The 14,766-nt window shown below is 31.6% G+C and overlaps 1 protein-coding gene across 1 annotated transcript in view; it reads right to left on the bottom strand.

Moving 5' to 3' along the window:
- Window positions 1-14,358: 14,358 nt before the first annotated feature.
- Window positions 14,359-14,766, bottom strand: part of LOC113367297 (leishmanolysin-like peptidase) — an 80,465-nt gene continuing 80,057 nt past the window's right edge. Inside the window, exon 14 of the mRNA XM_026608913.1 lies at window positions 14,359-14,550. Within this exon, the coding sequence (XP_026464698.1) occupies window positions 14,359-14,550 (192 nt within the window). The remainder of the gene's footprint in view (window positions 14,551-14,766) is intronic.

Below are 14,766 nucleotides of genomic sequence, written 5' to 3' on the forward strand. Positions count from 1 at the left end.
AGCTGATATCCTAATTTCTTTAGTTTTTATTTTACTTGGCTATTATCCGACACTCGTTATTAGATACGTATATCGACACTAATTTCACATACCCCCAAAATATTATTTAAACACACACACACATATATATATATATATATATATATATTTATATACATATATATATATATATATATATATATATATATATATAATATAAACGTGCCTTAAGGCAAATTGCTGGAATTTCCCGTACCAAAAACTATTATTTTTTTAAAAACGATTAACATTTTTGAAAAAAAAATACTTCGAAAAATTAGATTTTTTAAAAACTATAAATTTGCCAAAAAATACTTTTTTTTGAAAAAAAAATTTTTTTTTGAAAACAAAAATTTTTTTTGAAAAAAAATGCTTTCTTCATTTTGACATATTTTGGGAATTCTGAGCTTTTTTTCAAAGCGTACTACTTGAACTGCATAGAGACGAAATGTCAAAGCGCGTAAGTGCCGCGCCGCCGTCTAACGGATAAGCATTGGTACGGAACCCATAGGAATGTAAACAAAATTTATTCCTCTTGGTAAAATCTCTATAAAAAATATCTGATAATTTGATGTGCATATGTCTAATGATCATTTTTGACCGCCAGGTGGCATTTTTTTTTTACTTTTTTTTCTAGATCTCCGAAACCGCTAGATCTGCCTTCATAAAAATTTTATCAGTTCTTCATCTTGTTGATACAAGTAAAATGAATTATTCAAATCGAACGCTCAGTTCTCTTAAAAACTGACTCACCGTTTTTGGCACTTTTTGCCCCATATCTTCGGAACGGCTACACCTGCCTTTGCCAAAAACTAATCAGCACGTCTCCTTATCAATACGAATCGAATGTTTTTTTTAATTATTCAAATCGCTTCATCCGTGTTCCCGAAATCGTCGACGAAAATTTGTATCCGAACACACATACACACATGCACACACACACACATACACACACATACACACACGCATACATACATCAATTTTTTCTAAGGTATGCCAAAAGATTCAGAAACCTCTGAAACGTAAAGATACATAAAAATTTTCATTTTCGATTTTTTGCGATTACTTACCCTACGGCAAGTTAAAAAAGGAAAATGATCAACAATTCCCCGAGTAACACCTCATTTCAATTATTGAGAAAGTTATCAAATATTATCATAATACTGTTAAAAAAATTAAAAACATTGTGTTTGTTCATAATGAAATATTATGTCCCAATTGCTGCTAAGTGCTAAGGATGGATTAGGATATATATATATATATATATATATATACACACTATGCCGTGTGTACCATACCAAACAATTTCTGGCGTATATTGCTCAAGAGCTTGGATGCTACTATTGACGTAAACCCTACATTTGAGGTAAAAATTTCCAGTGAGCTTCTTTACTTGGTCGAAGACTGTCGGTACATCAGTCTATTCATATATGTATTTTGTAGAGTAAAAGTGTATCGTCAGTGGGTTTCTTGATTTGCTAAGAACTAGTCGTAGAGATTATATAGCCCAGTCACAGTTTATGTTTCCGTAGATTAGTCTTTGTTGTTGCGTTCCATGCTGAAGCGGCATACAACAGTAATCGTCGTGTTAATGTTAAGTGTTTGCTTGTTCTTCACGCTCAGCGGGCTGTTGGGATTTTAAAATATGAAATATGAACAAACAATATATATATACACAATATTTTGGGCATCGTTAAAAGATCAATATTAATAAATGCGATGTTGACAGTTGCTGATAGAAAATAGACTTGAATCAATCCTGTGCGTCAATGTTATTCTAATGTGGATCTGCAAAAAGGAAGAAGCGCAGTATAAAATATATATATATATATATATATATATATATGCTAATAAATTTGAATAAAAGATATTTTATATAGAAAGGGTTAGTAAAATGTATTAAATAATGAAGTTTAGGGAAAAGATGACATGAATGAGAGGCAGATGATTACTATATTATAATTGGTTAGTAAAGCATTGTTTAATATCAAAATTAACAAATTCTGAAATATCATAGAAATATTGAGATTTTAAGAATTTTACGATTTAAGAAAGGCCTTAGAATATTTACCATCTCAAATTTGAATCTATGGTCCAAGGTCACTCTAGGGTGTTTGACATCCTTGGACCATTCATCTTTGTATCTCATTACTTTTATTTTGTTCAACTCAGTATAGCAGGCTTACTTTTATTTTGTTCAACTCAGTATAGCAGGCTTATAGCTCTTTGTAAACAAAATAGCCTCATTCTTCTGTGGGTTTATTTTGATTTGCCACTTGTATTTTTGTGGTCAGGAGTCTGGGTGATCTAGATGATTTAAAAATGTAAAGGTGTAGTGTAGAGTGCTGTAGTCTATCCATTCATAAAATCCATATTGGTTGTAGATTCTCAAATCCATATTGGGTATCTGGTATGATTTCGTCGCGTCGAATGTGCCTATTTAGTCGTTTGAGCAGTAACTTTTCAATCTCTTCACTCATTGTACTGAGAAGGCAGGCAAGTCTGTAATTTTGCGGTATGTCTTGCTGTTTCCTTAGTTTCAATATTGGAAACACGGTGAAAGTTTTCAACGAAGTAAAAAAAATGGCCTTGCGTCATTATTTTATTTGTTATTTGGGTCAGTAGTATTATTGATTTTGCCGGTAGTTGTATAAGTATAATGGTTTGGAGTCCGTTCGTTCCAGGTGCTTTTCTGTTTGGTAGTTGTCTGATTATTGCTTTGATTTTGGAAACTGTTGCAGGGTCTATACGTAAGTCTTTGTCGTTAAATTATTTATTAATATTTTGACTCAATTAGTGTACGTCTCGTCTTATGTCTATGTTTGACATATTGGCATTTTGTTTGTTGATGTTTTAGCAAGAGTTTTAGCAAAGTTTATTGCCAATAGTTCTGCTTTCAGGGTTTCAGGTCAGCTAATTTAAGTGGCGGTATAGGTCTTGTTTTCCGTCTCAGTCTTTTATTTGCCAAACTTTTGTGGTGATCAGTGTTTATATTTTTCAGTCTTTTACTCCAAGCTTCGTTCCGCTGGTCGCTGGTCGCGTATCTTTTTGTTTACGTGTTCCTTTAGTGGTCTGTCACCAGAACGTTGTCACATTTTTTGTGTGTTGGCAACTTCCCGTAGGGTATGTTATAGTAATAGCCGAAAATCAAAAATAAAATTTAATATATATTACGTCACTCAAAAAGTCCGTAGAACAATACATAGATGATGTAGCTATGCAATCATCCATATGATTTGTAGGAAGCAACTACTTTAGGAAGATATATGTAAAAAAAATATGATTAGTTTACAGGTTACAGAGGTTTAAGTGACACTTTTGAGATTTTTGAAACTATGAATTCAAAGCAATTTTGTGAGTTTCTCATTTATCATTGCTTTTTGATGGGTAAAAATACGATAGCTGCTAAAGTATCATATTAATCGTGGCCGTACAGACACTGACGATGGTGAATGCTCTGGAAGGCAAATTGAGGTGGTTACACCGGAAAATATCAAAAAAGTTTACCGAAACCGATAAGTAAAATTGCTTGAGATAGCTGAGGATATCAATAGAACCTGTTGAACATATCGTTTACAAATATTTGAATAGGAAAAACTTCTGTGCTAAATAGGTGAGCACAAACTCACATTTGACCAAAAGCATAACGAGTTGATGATTTATAAGAGTATTTGAAGCTGTTTTGGAATCGAATGTCTTGTTATAGTTTACTATATATTGAACACAAGAATTTTGACCCAGTTGAATTCCAAAATAATTTTCCCGCTTAAAAATAAACCAATATAGACTGGAAAATAAGTGTAGATAAAGAAAAATAAGGGCAAAGTAGATAATTATTAACACTAAATGCTACTCTCTTGATATTATAATAAATCTATTTTCTTAACACAAATATTTGTGCTTCGCCAGAATTGTAATGGCAATAAACTGAAAAACATTCTCCAAACATGTGTTATTTGATCACTTATGAACAGTGGTGTTGTGCTGATATTTTTTTGCCGGAACGCTAGAATTTAAAAACCGGTTCAAAAATCGGTTCTCATGTTTGCTCCGGTTCTGTTCGAAAAGTAAAAAAACAAAAATTATTACAAAACCCATTTTGTGCGCATATATGTATGTTTATTACAATAATAGGAACATTTAATAAAAATTAGTTAAATTATAATTTATAAAATTCACTCATTAAATCATTTTCTGTATGTAGCGATTTTTAAATTTTTTTTTGCCGGAACGCGTTCCGGCCCAAAAATGATTTGCCGGAACGACGTTCCGGTGCGTTCCGGCTCGACAACACCACTGCTTATGAAGCTTGATAAAAATGGCTTAAATACGATAATAAAAAAGTAAAAATTTAGGGCCGATAATAAAAAAGTAAAATTTTTTTATTGACACTGCTTTATAATATAATAAAATATAAATGATACAAAATCTCAAAAAATGTTAAAGTTTTTTTTAATTACCCAACTTTCAAACAAACATAATAAAAATCTAGAAATGTAATGAAACATTTTGATTCTAAATTCTATCAAAGAAAACGTTCAAAAGAGATCTGAAATATGTATGGCGGTAAGGCTTGATAGACCGTTTCAGCAACCTTTAGGCAATTTTACATTTTTGCATGGATTATTTTTATTGCCTTCACTTTGTAAAAAGTAATGTATTGATAGATTTATAGCGTGTGTTAATTTCTTTGCAGTGAAAGCACGTGATTGCCGGTCAGGAGCTGATTGTGCAGGCATAGAAGGCACCAGCTGCGTACGTGACCGCGGAGATGACAAGACAAAATGCCTATGTGGAGACAACACAGCCCCTGTCAACGGCGCCTGCTCATCTAAATTAAAAGGTACATCCATATTCAGGACCGTATTTGTCTTATCAAAACCTAAGTAGTAAATCAGTTTATCAAAAAGACAAAAAAGTATAAATTTAGTTGTAATTTTGACAGTAATTTTTTTCCTGACATGTTATTAATTCGGCTATGATAGTTTTAGAGTAATCCGAGGGCGTTCAGATAGACCAATGTGCTAGTTTTACCTCAAATTACAATAAAATATAAGACCAATTTCATTTTTTGCCGTCAAAATTCTTTTTAAATAATTTTAGAGAGTGGACTAATAATTTTCAGCCATTATGTAGCTGTCGTATCTCCTTTGATATCATTCTCATAGTCCTGATATTCTGGTGGATTCTCCCGCACTGCTCTTTGCTAACATCTCCAAGATTTTACAAAAACCGTTCTAAATGAAAGTGCGGTTAATAATTTTTTATGCTCATGTCGCATCCTAAATCTTTTAAATTAAATTATATGTATTCGATAAGCTCAATAAAGTTTCTGACTTTTTTGTTTTCAAAAAATTTTGCTACGATCAAAACCAACGACCCTGGTTTTCTTCTTGAATCTTCTCTCTTCGCGAAAAATAGATTTTCTATGAGTGTCCTATATACGGGATCATCGAATATATCAGTTTAATATTCCCTGACTTCTCTTTTAACGTTGGTCACTTAATCCATTACACGGTAAGCAAAAGATGCCGATGTTCTAGGTTGTTCATCATTAGCATGTTGTGTCCTTAGTGCTTAGTAGACGCCAAGACCATAGGGGTCGTGTGGTATGACCATTTGCTTTTATTGCCTAAAATTATTCCCTTGATATTTACCGCACTTTTGATGATTTTGAGGTTTTTTCCAAGTGACAAATGTATTAAAACTATAGCACTACTTTTTATTGGATATTAACATAAACACAATACACAGTTTTGGCACATAGTATGAAGAACCGATTTATATAAGTAAACTTAATCAAAAAAGCTCTTACTTAACCGTTAAACTGCAATGATCATAGCCAAAATGACTAATCAATGTAGTTCCCTAAAATTCAAAATCAGGAGCTGTTAAGGAAAAGCAAGAGCTATATTTTAAATCAGCGTAGAATTCTAAGTAGATTTGGAAAAAATTCTAAGAAAAAACAAAAGTGCTATTTTTGTCACGCAGTGAACAAATATTACTTATAATTTTACTTTTTTTTTACTTTGTGGAAAATTTTTGCTTTTATTAAGAAACTCCAACCAAATATTTATACGCAAATCTCGTAGAAGTCTACATTACTTATCTCCAACACTTATACTTAATTTTGCTATAAAATTCGAGTAGAAATTAAATAAAACATGTTAATGTTAATTTAGGTTTACGACACGCCTGCAGTGATAATTCGGAATGCATGGAAGATATGATTTGTTCGACAAAAAAATACATCTTCACCTTCTAGTAACACTTTTGGTTCTAGCAGAAATGATAACTCTGGAGGCGGAAAAATGTGCATGTGTAATGAAGCTGAAGGTTACATGGAATTAGATCACGAATGCAGCGGTGAGTAGTCAATAATTTTGTATTAAAAACTATCTATAAGTGGCATTTTGCATAATTGTCACAACTGTACCTAAGGCACACTTTTCAAGGCAAGTCATCGTTATGGCTGATAGAATATCTACGCCAAAAGTAGTTGCTGGTAATTAACTAATACTGTTCAGCTCACAGTAAAAAAAAACTTTCTTTTGACACTTTATAAGCAATGCGGTCTACACCTCATGTTAATGCAGGGCTGAATGCAATAATGTAAACGTGTTCAAACAAACAGCCTATTTCTCTCATTGGACCTTATCTCAAAATTAGTATAGCGGTACAGTCTGTACCCAGTATACCCTACTTGAATAACACTAAACAATTTTTATAGTTGTAAATCTCGCCGATGCTGCGATGAATTTGCCAGTCTTCCAATCAAATCAAAATATGATATATTTTTATTTGCAACAAATTTAATTGTCAAAAAATAATATATCATTCTTTTTCAGGATCAATAAGAATTAGTGCTCAAATGATGGCAATTCTAACTATAATTTCAAGCTCCCATTTTATACTGCAGCAGCTGCAATACTGATGCAATGGCTGGAAAGGATATCTAACTGTCGACATGTAATCATAAGTAAATGAAAATTTACCAATGCATATATAAGTATATTTATAAGCGTATTTATTCATATACTTTATAATACAAGTGTCGCTTTGGTTGCTATTTAAGAAAATTGACCAAACCACTACATAAATATTCGAGTTGCTTACATTTTTAATTTATCTTAATATTACTAGAGTTATCATTTGACGTGAAAAATGCATAAACTCACTGATCATTCTAGTGCACCAATTGTATAAACATATCAGTAAACAGTTTAAATAAAGTAATTAGCGTTTGTCATTAAGATCTTGTATATTAAGCATCAATAAAAGTACATTCCATAGCATTATAGTTTTTTAATTACCAACCATATATATATATATATATATATATATATATATATATATATATATATTAGGGTGGTCCTTAACATGGTCATTTTCGAATTTCCTTGCTCCCAGGGGCTCAAATGGTTCCAAATTGATAAAAAACAATTCTCTTCATATTAACGTTTAGATAGAGCGCAATTCAATCAAAGTTTGTATGGAAAGAGCATGGAAAAATTTTTGAAAATTAAAAAAAAATGTTTTAGGTATAACTTTGCGACAAATGAATGAGTTTTATTCATTCATTTGTAGCTAAATTACATCTAAAAAACATTTTTAAAATTTTTGAAAATTTTTCCATGCTATTTCCATAGAAAACTTTGATTGAATTGCGCTCTAAATAAACGTTAATATTAGGCGCCAAAACTTTCAGATAATTGTGTTTTATCTATTTGGAACCATTTAAGCCCCTGGGAGCAAGGAAATTCGAAAATGACCATTTTAAGGATCACCCTATATATATATATATATATATATATATATTAAATTTTTTATATAATTTTGATGTTGAAATATGTGATATTCAGTTTTCAGGGCAATACATCAATTAAAAATAGGTAGTCACCCGTACATCGGAGCACAGAAATGTACGGCGTGATGTACTTCACAAATTCATAAAAATCTCAGTCAAAAATTTATATATTGTTCAACTTAAAATGACAAGGATTGGTTTTTTAGTGCATTGTGAACATTTATAGTATGAAATAATTAGGATTAATTCAATTACATAGTCCACTGAAGATGACACAAAACAATGTGTCGAAACGTATGGAATAAATAAAAATGTTTTAAAGTCATACAAATTTTTTAATTGATGTATTGCCCTGAAAACTGAATATCATATATATATATATACTAACTGACCCGGCAAACGTTGTTTTGCTAAATAAGGTACATTCTAAACCATTTCTAGAGAATCAAAAATATTAATACTTTAAGTGCATAAGGATGTGTTGTTTGAATGCTGTATACAATTAGGTATAATAAAAACAATAAACCCCATTAGTTTGTCCATATTTTGTCAATACAATCAAACTGCAAGTTTTATACACTTTCTATAGAAAACATCGTATAATCCAATCCGAGTCTTTTTTGGTCTTTCGGCTTATTAATTACGTTTCAAGTTTTTCAGCTTCTTTTTGGATTCTAGATTTTGTGAATAATTGTAAATAATACTACTGAGCTTATACAAAATTTTCAAATTTTTGCGAGGAGAGATAAAAAATGAATTAAGTATTTCTTCTTTGACCTGCTTTTTGAAAAGTTTCAAGTTACATTCAATGAATTAAAGTAAATTTAATAAAAAGTATATATGTAGAGCAGGGCGAGACACAAAGGTCCAATTTGACTTTGAGCAAATATAAACTATATTGTGAAAACCATAACAATTATATCACAACAAATAAGACATATCAAACGAATAATTATCTGACTACGTTCAGTAAACTGACTTCTACTTCATCATTGTAGAAATGTGCTTTTTTGATGTCTTCCAAAAATTTGTTATCTAGACCTATTTATCCTATATGCGGGATAACTTGTAACGGGCAGGTGGCAAAAGGTTCAAAGCCTTATTATAATTTTAAAGGTATTTTACAAAATAATTACATTTTTAACTAATGCTAAAACTACCAACGGAAGAAAATACTTTTATTATGGATTTTCAAAGATTACCGTTTATATCCCCCATTTCAAAGATTATCGTTTTTAAATCAAGTTTGTAGCTGGCTATACATCTTTTTTCCTCTACTTTCAAATATTGTCGTTAAACAATGCTTAACTTTACTGATTTTTGGCACATCGCTGGTGGACCTTTTTAATCCCGGACCGTCATATATTACTATCTATTCTGCGATAAATTCTGGGAAATTATAACTGGAAAAATGTTATTCGACAAAATGTCCATTTGATCGATACCAAATTTAGGTTCTGAATTCAAATAAGATAAATAAAAAATAATATAACCTAGAAAATGTTTTATAAATACCAATGAGTATATAATTATACAAATGAGATCTTTCAGAGCACCGTGTTTGAGAAAAATATGCCAAAAAGTGCGTTTTCATATTAACATATCAAAAAAGTTTATATTTTGAGTCTCTAGTAACACTTGCGGCCCGTTTACTAACGTTTTTGTATATAAATAAAACTACAAACAAAACTACTTATTACAAATTTATCATAAATAAATAATAAACATCCTATTAAACGTAATTGAACATCATCTGTCAAAAGCGTTTGACATTTCACGAAATTGCCACCGTCGATTGTTTTATTTAAATTACGCTTCTATAAAAATTTTGAAATTAAAAATGTAAAGTTTCTACGCGGATTTGAAATAATTTCTCACCTTTTGGACTTTCTCTGGATTGGCACGAATTTTTCAAGACTAAGACTGGCCAAATCGATTCAGCCGTTTTCGAGTTTTATTCGGACATTTGAAAGAGAGCTCCATTTTTATATATAAGAAGATATATAAATACATATTTTTATAGAGTGGAAATAAATTTATTCAAACTAAATTTGCTGCATTAATATCGACAATATTTCGTGACGTTTTGAGTAAAATCATGATGTCATCGGTAACTTCTGTGCTATCTGGTTAAAAAACTGTCATTTTTTACACTTTAAAACTAATCACCACATTTTCTTATCATTACAAATTGAATGTTTTTTGAATCATTCAAATCGGATGCTCTGTTCTCTCAAAAGCTCGATTTCCATTTTTTGCACTCTTTGCTTCGTAGCTCGGAAACGGATGGTCGATCTTTCTCAAAAATTAATTAGCACATCTCCCTATCAATATGAATCGAATATTTTTTGAACCATTTAAATCGGTTGATCCGTGCGCTCGAAAACGTGGACGAAAAATTGTAGACACACAAAACACATATACCCACACAACATCCATTTTTCAGAAACCTTTAAAACATAAAGATATGCAACAAATTTCAATTTCGATTTTTGCGACGGACATTTTTACTTCCCGTAGGGCAAGTTATAGTAATCGCAAAAAAATCGAAAATGAAAATTTTCAAATATCTTCACGTTTCAGAAATTCCTGAATATTTTGTCACACCTTAGAAAAAATGGATGTATGTGTGTGTGTGCGGTTAAAAATGATCATTAGACATATGCACATCAAATTGTCAGATATTTTATAGAGATTTTAACAATAAGTATATTTTTTTTTTACATTTCTGTGGGTTCCGTACCAATGCTTATGAGTTAGACGGCGGCGCGGCACCTGCGAGCTTTGAAATTTCGTCTCTATGCAGTTCAAGCAGTGCGATTGCTTTGAAAAAAAGTTCAGAATTTTCAAAATATATCAAAATGAAGAAAACATTTTTTTTTTTCAAAAAAAATTTTTGTTTTCAAAAAAAAATTTTTTTCTCAAAAAAAAATTTTTTTTTCAAATAAAAAATTTTTTTCTCAAAAAAAAATTTTTTTTTCAAATAAAAAAATTTTTTTTTCAAAAAAAAGTATTTTTTTGTCAAATTTATAGTTTCTCAAAAATCTATTTTATTCGAAGTAAAACTTTTTCAAAAATGTTAATCGTTTTTAAAAAAATAATAATTTTTGGTACGGGAAGTTCCAGCAATTTGCCTTAAGGCACGATGCCCTAATTGCCTTAAGACAGAATTCCACTTACAGCTAGTTTAACTTGATTTGAGGTCTTCTGGCCACTTTTTTTAAGTCTTCTGGTCGGTATAATTCGTGCGATGTGTTGGATGCTTGGGTTAGTATGTTGATCAACTTTGTATGATATCTATTGCTAAACTTTTTTATTGTTTCGCATACCGTATCTATTTTTAGATCATTATGGATTATTTGATTGTTCATATACCATGGGGCATTTACAATAGATCTTAAAATTATATTTTGTGTTCTTTGTACCATTTTAGTATTCGATGCGCTTGCACATCCCCATAGCTGAATTCCATAAGTCCAGATGGGTATTATAACAGCTTTATAAATTAACAGTTTGTTCTCAAGCGACATTTTCGACCTTCTTCTTATCATCCAATTAATTGTTTAAATCTGGCTTTTATTTCTTTGCACTTGTCCTTAATATGTAGTTTCCATGTTAATCGGCGATCTAATTTCATTCCTAGGTATTTTATATTACTGCATGTAGGGATTTCAATGCTGTTCATAGATACATCTGGACAATTTTGACTGTTTGAAGTAAATGTCATGTGTTTCAATTTATTTTCGTTGATATCAATTTTCCATTTTTTGAGCCAGAGTTCCAATTTGAAAAGGTATTCTTGTAGATTCAGCGATGCTATTATAGGGTCCTCGTGGGTAGCCATGATTATGGTGTCGTCTGCAAATTTTCCGAGAATTGTATTCGGATTAGTTGGAATGTCATGTGTAAAGATGGTAAATAACAGGGGTCCCATTACGCTTCCCTGTGGCACTCCTGCGTTTATATTGTAGAATTCCGATACAGCGCTGCCTACTTTCACTCTAAAGGATCTGTTTGTTAAATATGATTTTATTAACATGTAATAACTTCCCGGCAGGCAATTTTTTATTTTAAATAAAAGACCATTGTGCCACGCTTTATCAAAAGCCTGTTTAATTTGGAGCAGTATCTATTGGCTTCGAATCGCCGTTATCATCCTATGGCATTGTTGTATGATCGAATGCTCTCTCCTAAATCCGAATTGGTAGTGTGGTATGACAGTAAGCTTATCTCTTATTCTTGCTAGTAATAGTTTTTCTAGCATTTTTAATAGTATGGGTTGTAGACTAATTGGTCTGCAGAAGTTATCTATGTGCCATTGCTTGCCTGGTTTTGGTATTATAATAATTTCAGATTGTTTGAAGATTTTCGGCCAGTGACCAATTTTTAATGCCGCATTGAATATGTATGTTATCAGCACAATAGCTTTTTTAAAAAATTTTGATTTAATTTGTCGATACCTGCACTTTTTTATTTTTTAAAGACAGTATTTCGGATTTGATTTCCTTTGGTGTTATTGGTTTAATTCTTTCAAAAGTGTCTACCAAATCTTCAGATATATTATCCACGTTTGGAACAGGGATGTCATTATTTGGTTGAAATACAGTACTAAGCTATTTTGCGAATAGATCTGCCTTTTCCTAATCGCTCCTGGCCCAAGGTCCGTCTATATTGGATGATTGTCTTATCGGTGAGTTAAATGTTGTAGGTTTTCTGGCGTTTTTAATTGGCGTCCATATTGAATTGTCATAACGGTTTATTGTCGTAATATATTCAGTAAAACTATCTTCTCTTAACAAATGGCGAATCTTTTTTCTCTTAACAAATGGCGAATTTCCAGGGAAACATTTATTTCACTTTCGTATGAAGTTAATAAAGGCGTTGCATTCGCGGTGGCCTTTTGCAATATATGTATGAATTCATGCGTAGCTCTGTCCAGGTCTTCACTAGTTTTTTTATCTAATTTTGAGATTAATTTCTTTGTCAATTTCGTTTCTACACTCATCCCAGTTGGTTTTGTGATTATATATATATATTGAAGTTGACTTTGCGTATGATTACATTTGTGCAAAACGTTGGAGTATGATCAGAAGATAAGTCTAGGCTATTTACAATATCCATGTTCATATATGATACGCCATTAATAATGAAGAAATCTAACAAATCTAGTAATTTGTGTTGATCGGTAGGCCAATATGTAGGGGATCCTCCTGACAGAAATTTGTATTTTTCTTCGTGTAATAGCTCAGCCAGTTCCTTGCCTTTTGATGTTATCAGCCTCAAGCCCCACAATGTGTTTTTAGAGTTATAGTCGCCACCAGCAATAAATCTAGAGTTTCGAAAAATTGTTTGAAATCTGCTTTCTTTAAATTATGGCGGGGTGGACAGCACACTGCCGCAATTACAGGGTCGTAGGCATAATTTTTTATTTTTACTGAGACTGCTTGGATGTGGTTTTCCTTATATGATTGAGTAGTTTGGTTAAATTGTATATTTTGCTGTTGTTGTTAGCCGGCCCAAGGTCAATAAAAAACATATTAAGCGGGCGCTTTGTTTTGTATTGCTTCACATTGATAATACTTCTCACCTTATGATTTTGTTCCTCAATTTCTTGTATAATTTCTTCCGTGTCGTACGTATGATGTATGTTTTTCAGCACTACCCTGAATGCCCTTTCTTCGTTTAGCTGATATGTGTGAAAGATAGCTTGTTTTGATTTGAGTAAAGTAACGAGTTTTCTGTACTGTTCTGGTGCTGCTACATTGATCTTGACTATGTCATTTGGCATTGATTTAGTGATATATTCATTTGTGTTGAGTATTTAATTTATGTCACTAATCATATCCGCAAATTTATCTACGTTATACACAAATACGAGCGGTGGCCTTTGGACCTTTGTAGTGTTTTCGTTCTGTGTATTCGATGTTGAAGCTAGTAAGCTAAATCTGTTCGATGTTACAATTTCATTGTTTAAATTACGAAGCCGATGGAGTCTGGCTGTAAGGTTCCATGTCGCTAACGACAGTATTTATGCTTTGTTCATGAACTATTGGCTTATTAATTTGCTGTTGTTGTTGTTGCATCTGTTGTTGTTGAAGCTTATGTAGCTGTTGTTGTTGTTGCAGATGTTGTTGCTGCTGTAGTAGTTGTATATACGCACTTTGTTCGTGGTTATTTACCTTGTTAATTTGCTGCTGTTGTAAATACGTATTTTGATCGTGAGCAATTGACATAATAATTTGCTGTTGCTGTTGTTGTTGTTGTTGTTGTTGTTGTTGTTGTATACGATGTTGTATAAACGCACTATCTGTCATTGAAGTGTCGATCAAGACATTTTATGTTTCTATTAACGGTAATATAGATTTTCCATTTTCTTGATGTTGCATTATATTATTAATATTAATAAAACTATTTAATTTAATTAATAATATTCGGCATTTAATTTGTAAATGCCCCCGCTACGGGGACATTTGTGTGTTTGTTGAGAACTGTTTAACTGCGCATGCACTTGTACACAATAACAATCCACAAAACTAAATATCACAGCCTTTCGTGGTCATTGCTGCAGCATACGTATATGGAGAGTGTGCAAAAGCTGTAGTGGCAGCATGCCTCTTACAAGTAAGAGGTACATGGGTTGTATAACTGTATTCAAAAATGAAAAAACAAGGACTCTGACTCTGTGCATCCATGACTGAGTTGGAGAATAAGTCAATACATCGACCCTCGAGAAAAGTTAAAATTCAAATATAAATAAAAAGGAAAAAGTAATAAAGAAACATGTAAATATGTTAGGAAAAAATTAAATTGTATGTAATAAGTAAGAAATAGTAATATGTATGTAAGAAAAAGCGTTAAGTGTCTTAAAAATGTAAGAAAAAGTGTTAAGTATCTTAAAAAAAATGTAAGAAAAAAAAGTAATAAAGTTTAAAACAAAAAAA

Source organism: Ctenocephalides felis, unplaced genomic scaffold (assembly GCF_003426905.1).
Source record: "Ctenocephalides felis isolate EL2017-DRISC unplaced genomic scaffold, ASM342690v1 CF-g0.4_SCAFFOLD_01170, whole genome shotgun sequence".
NCBI classification, from domain to species: Eukaryota; Metazoa; Arthropoda; class Insecta; order Siphonaptera; family Pulicidae; genus Ctenocephalides; species Ctenocephalides felis.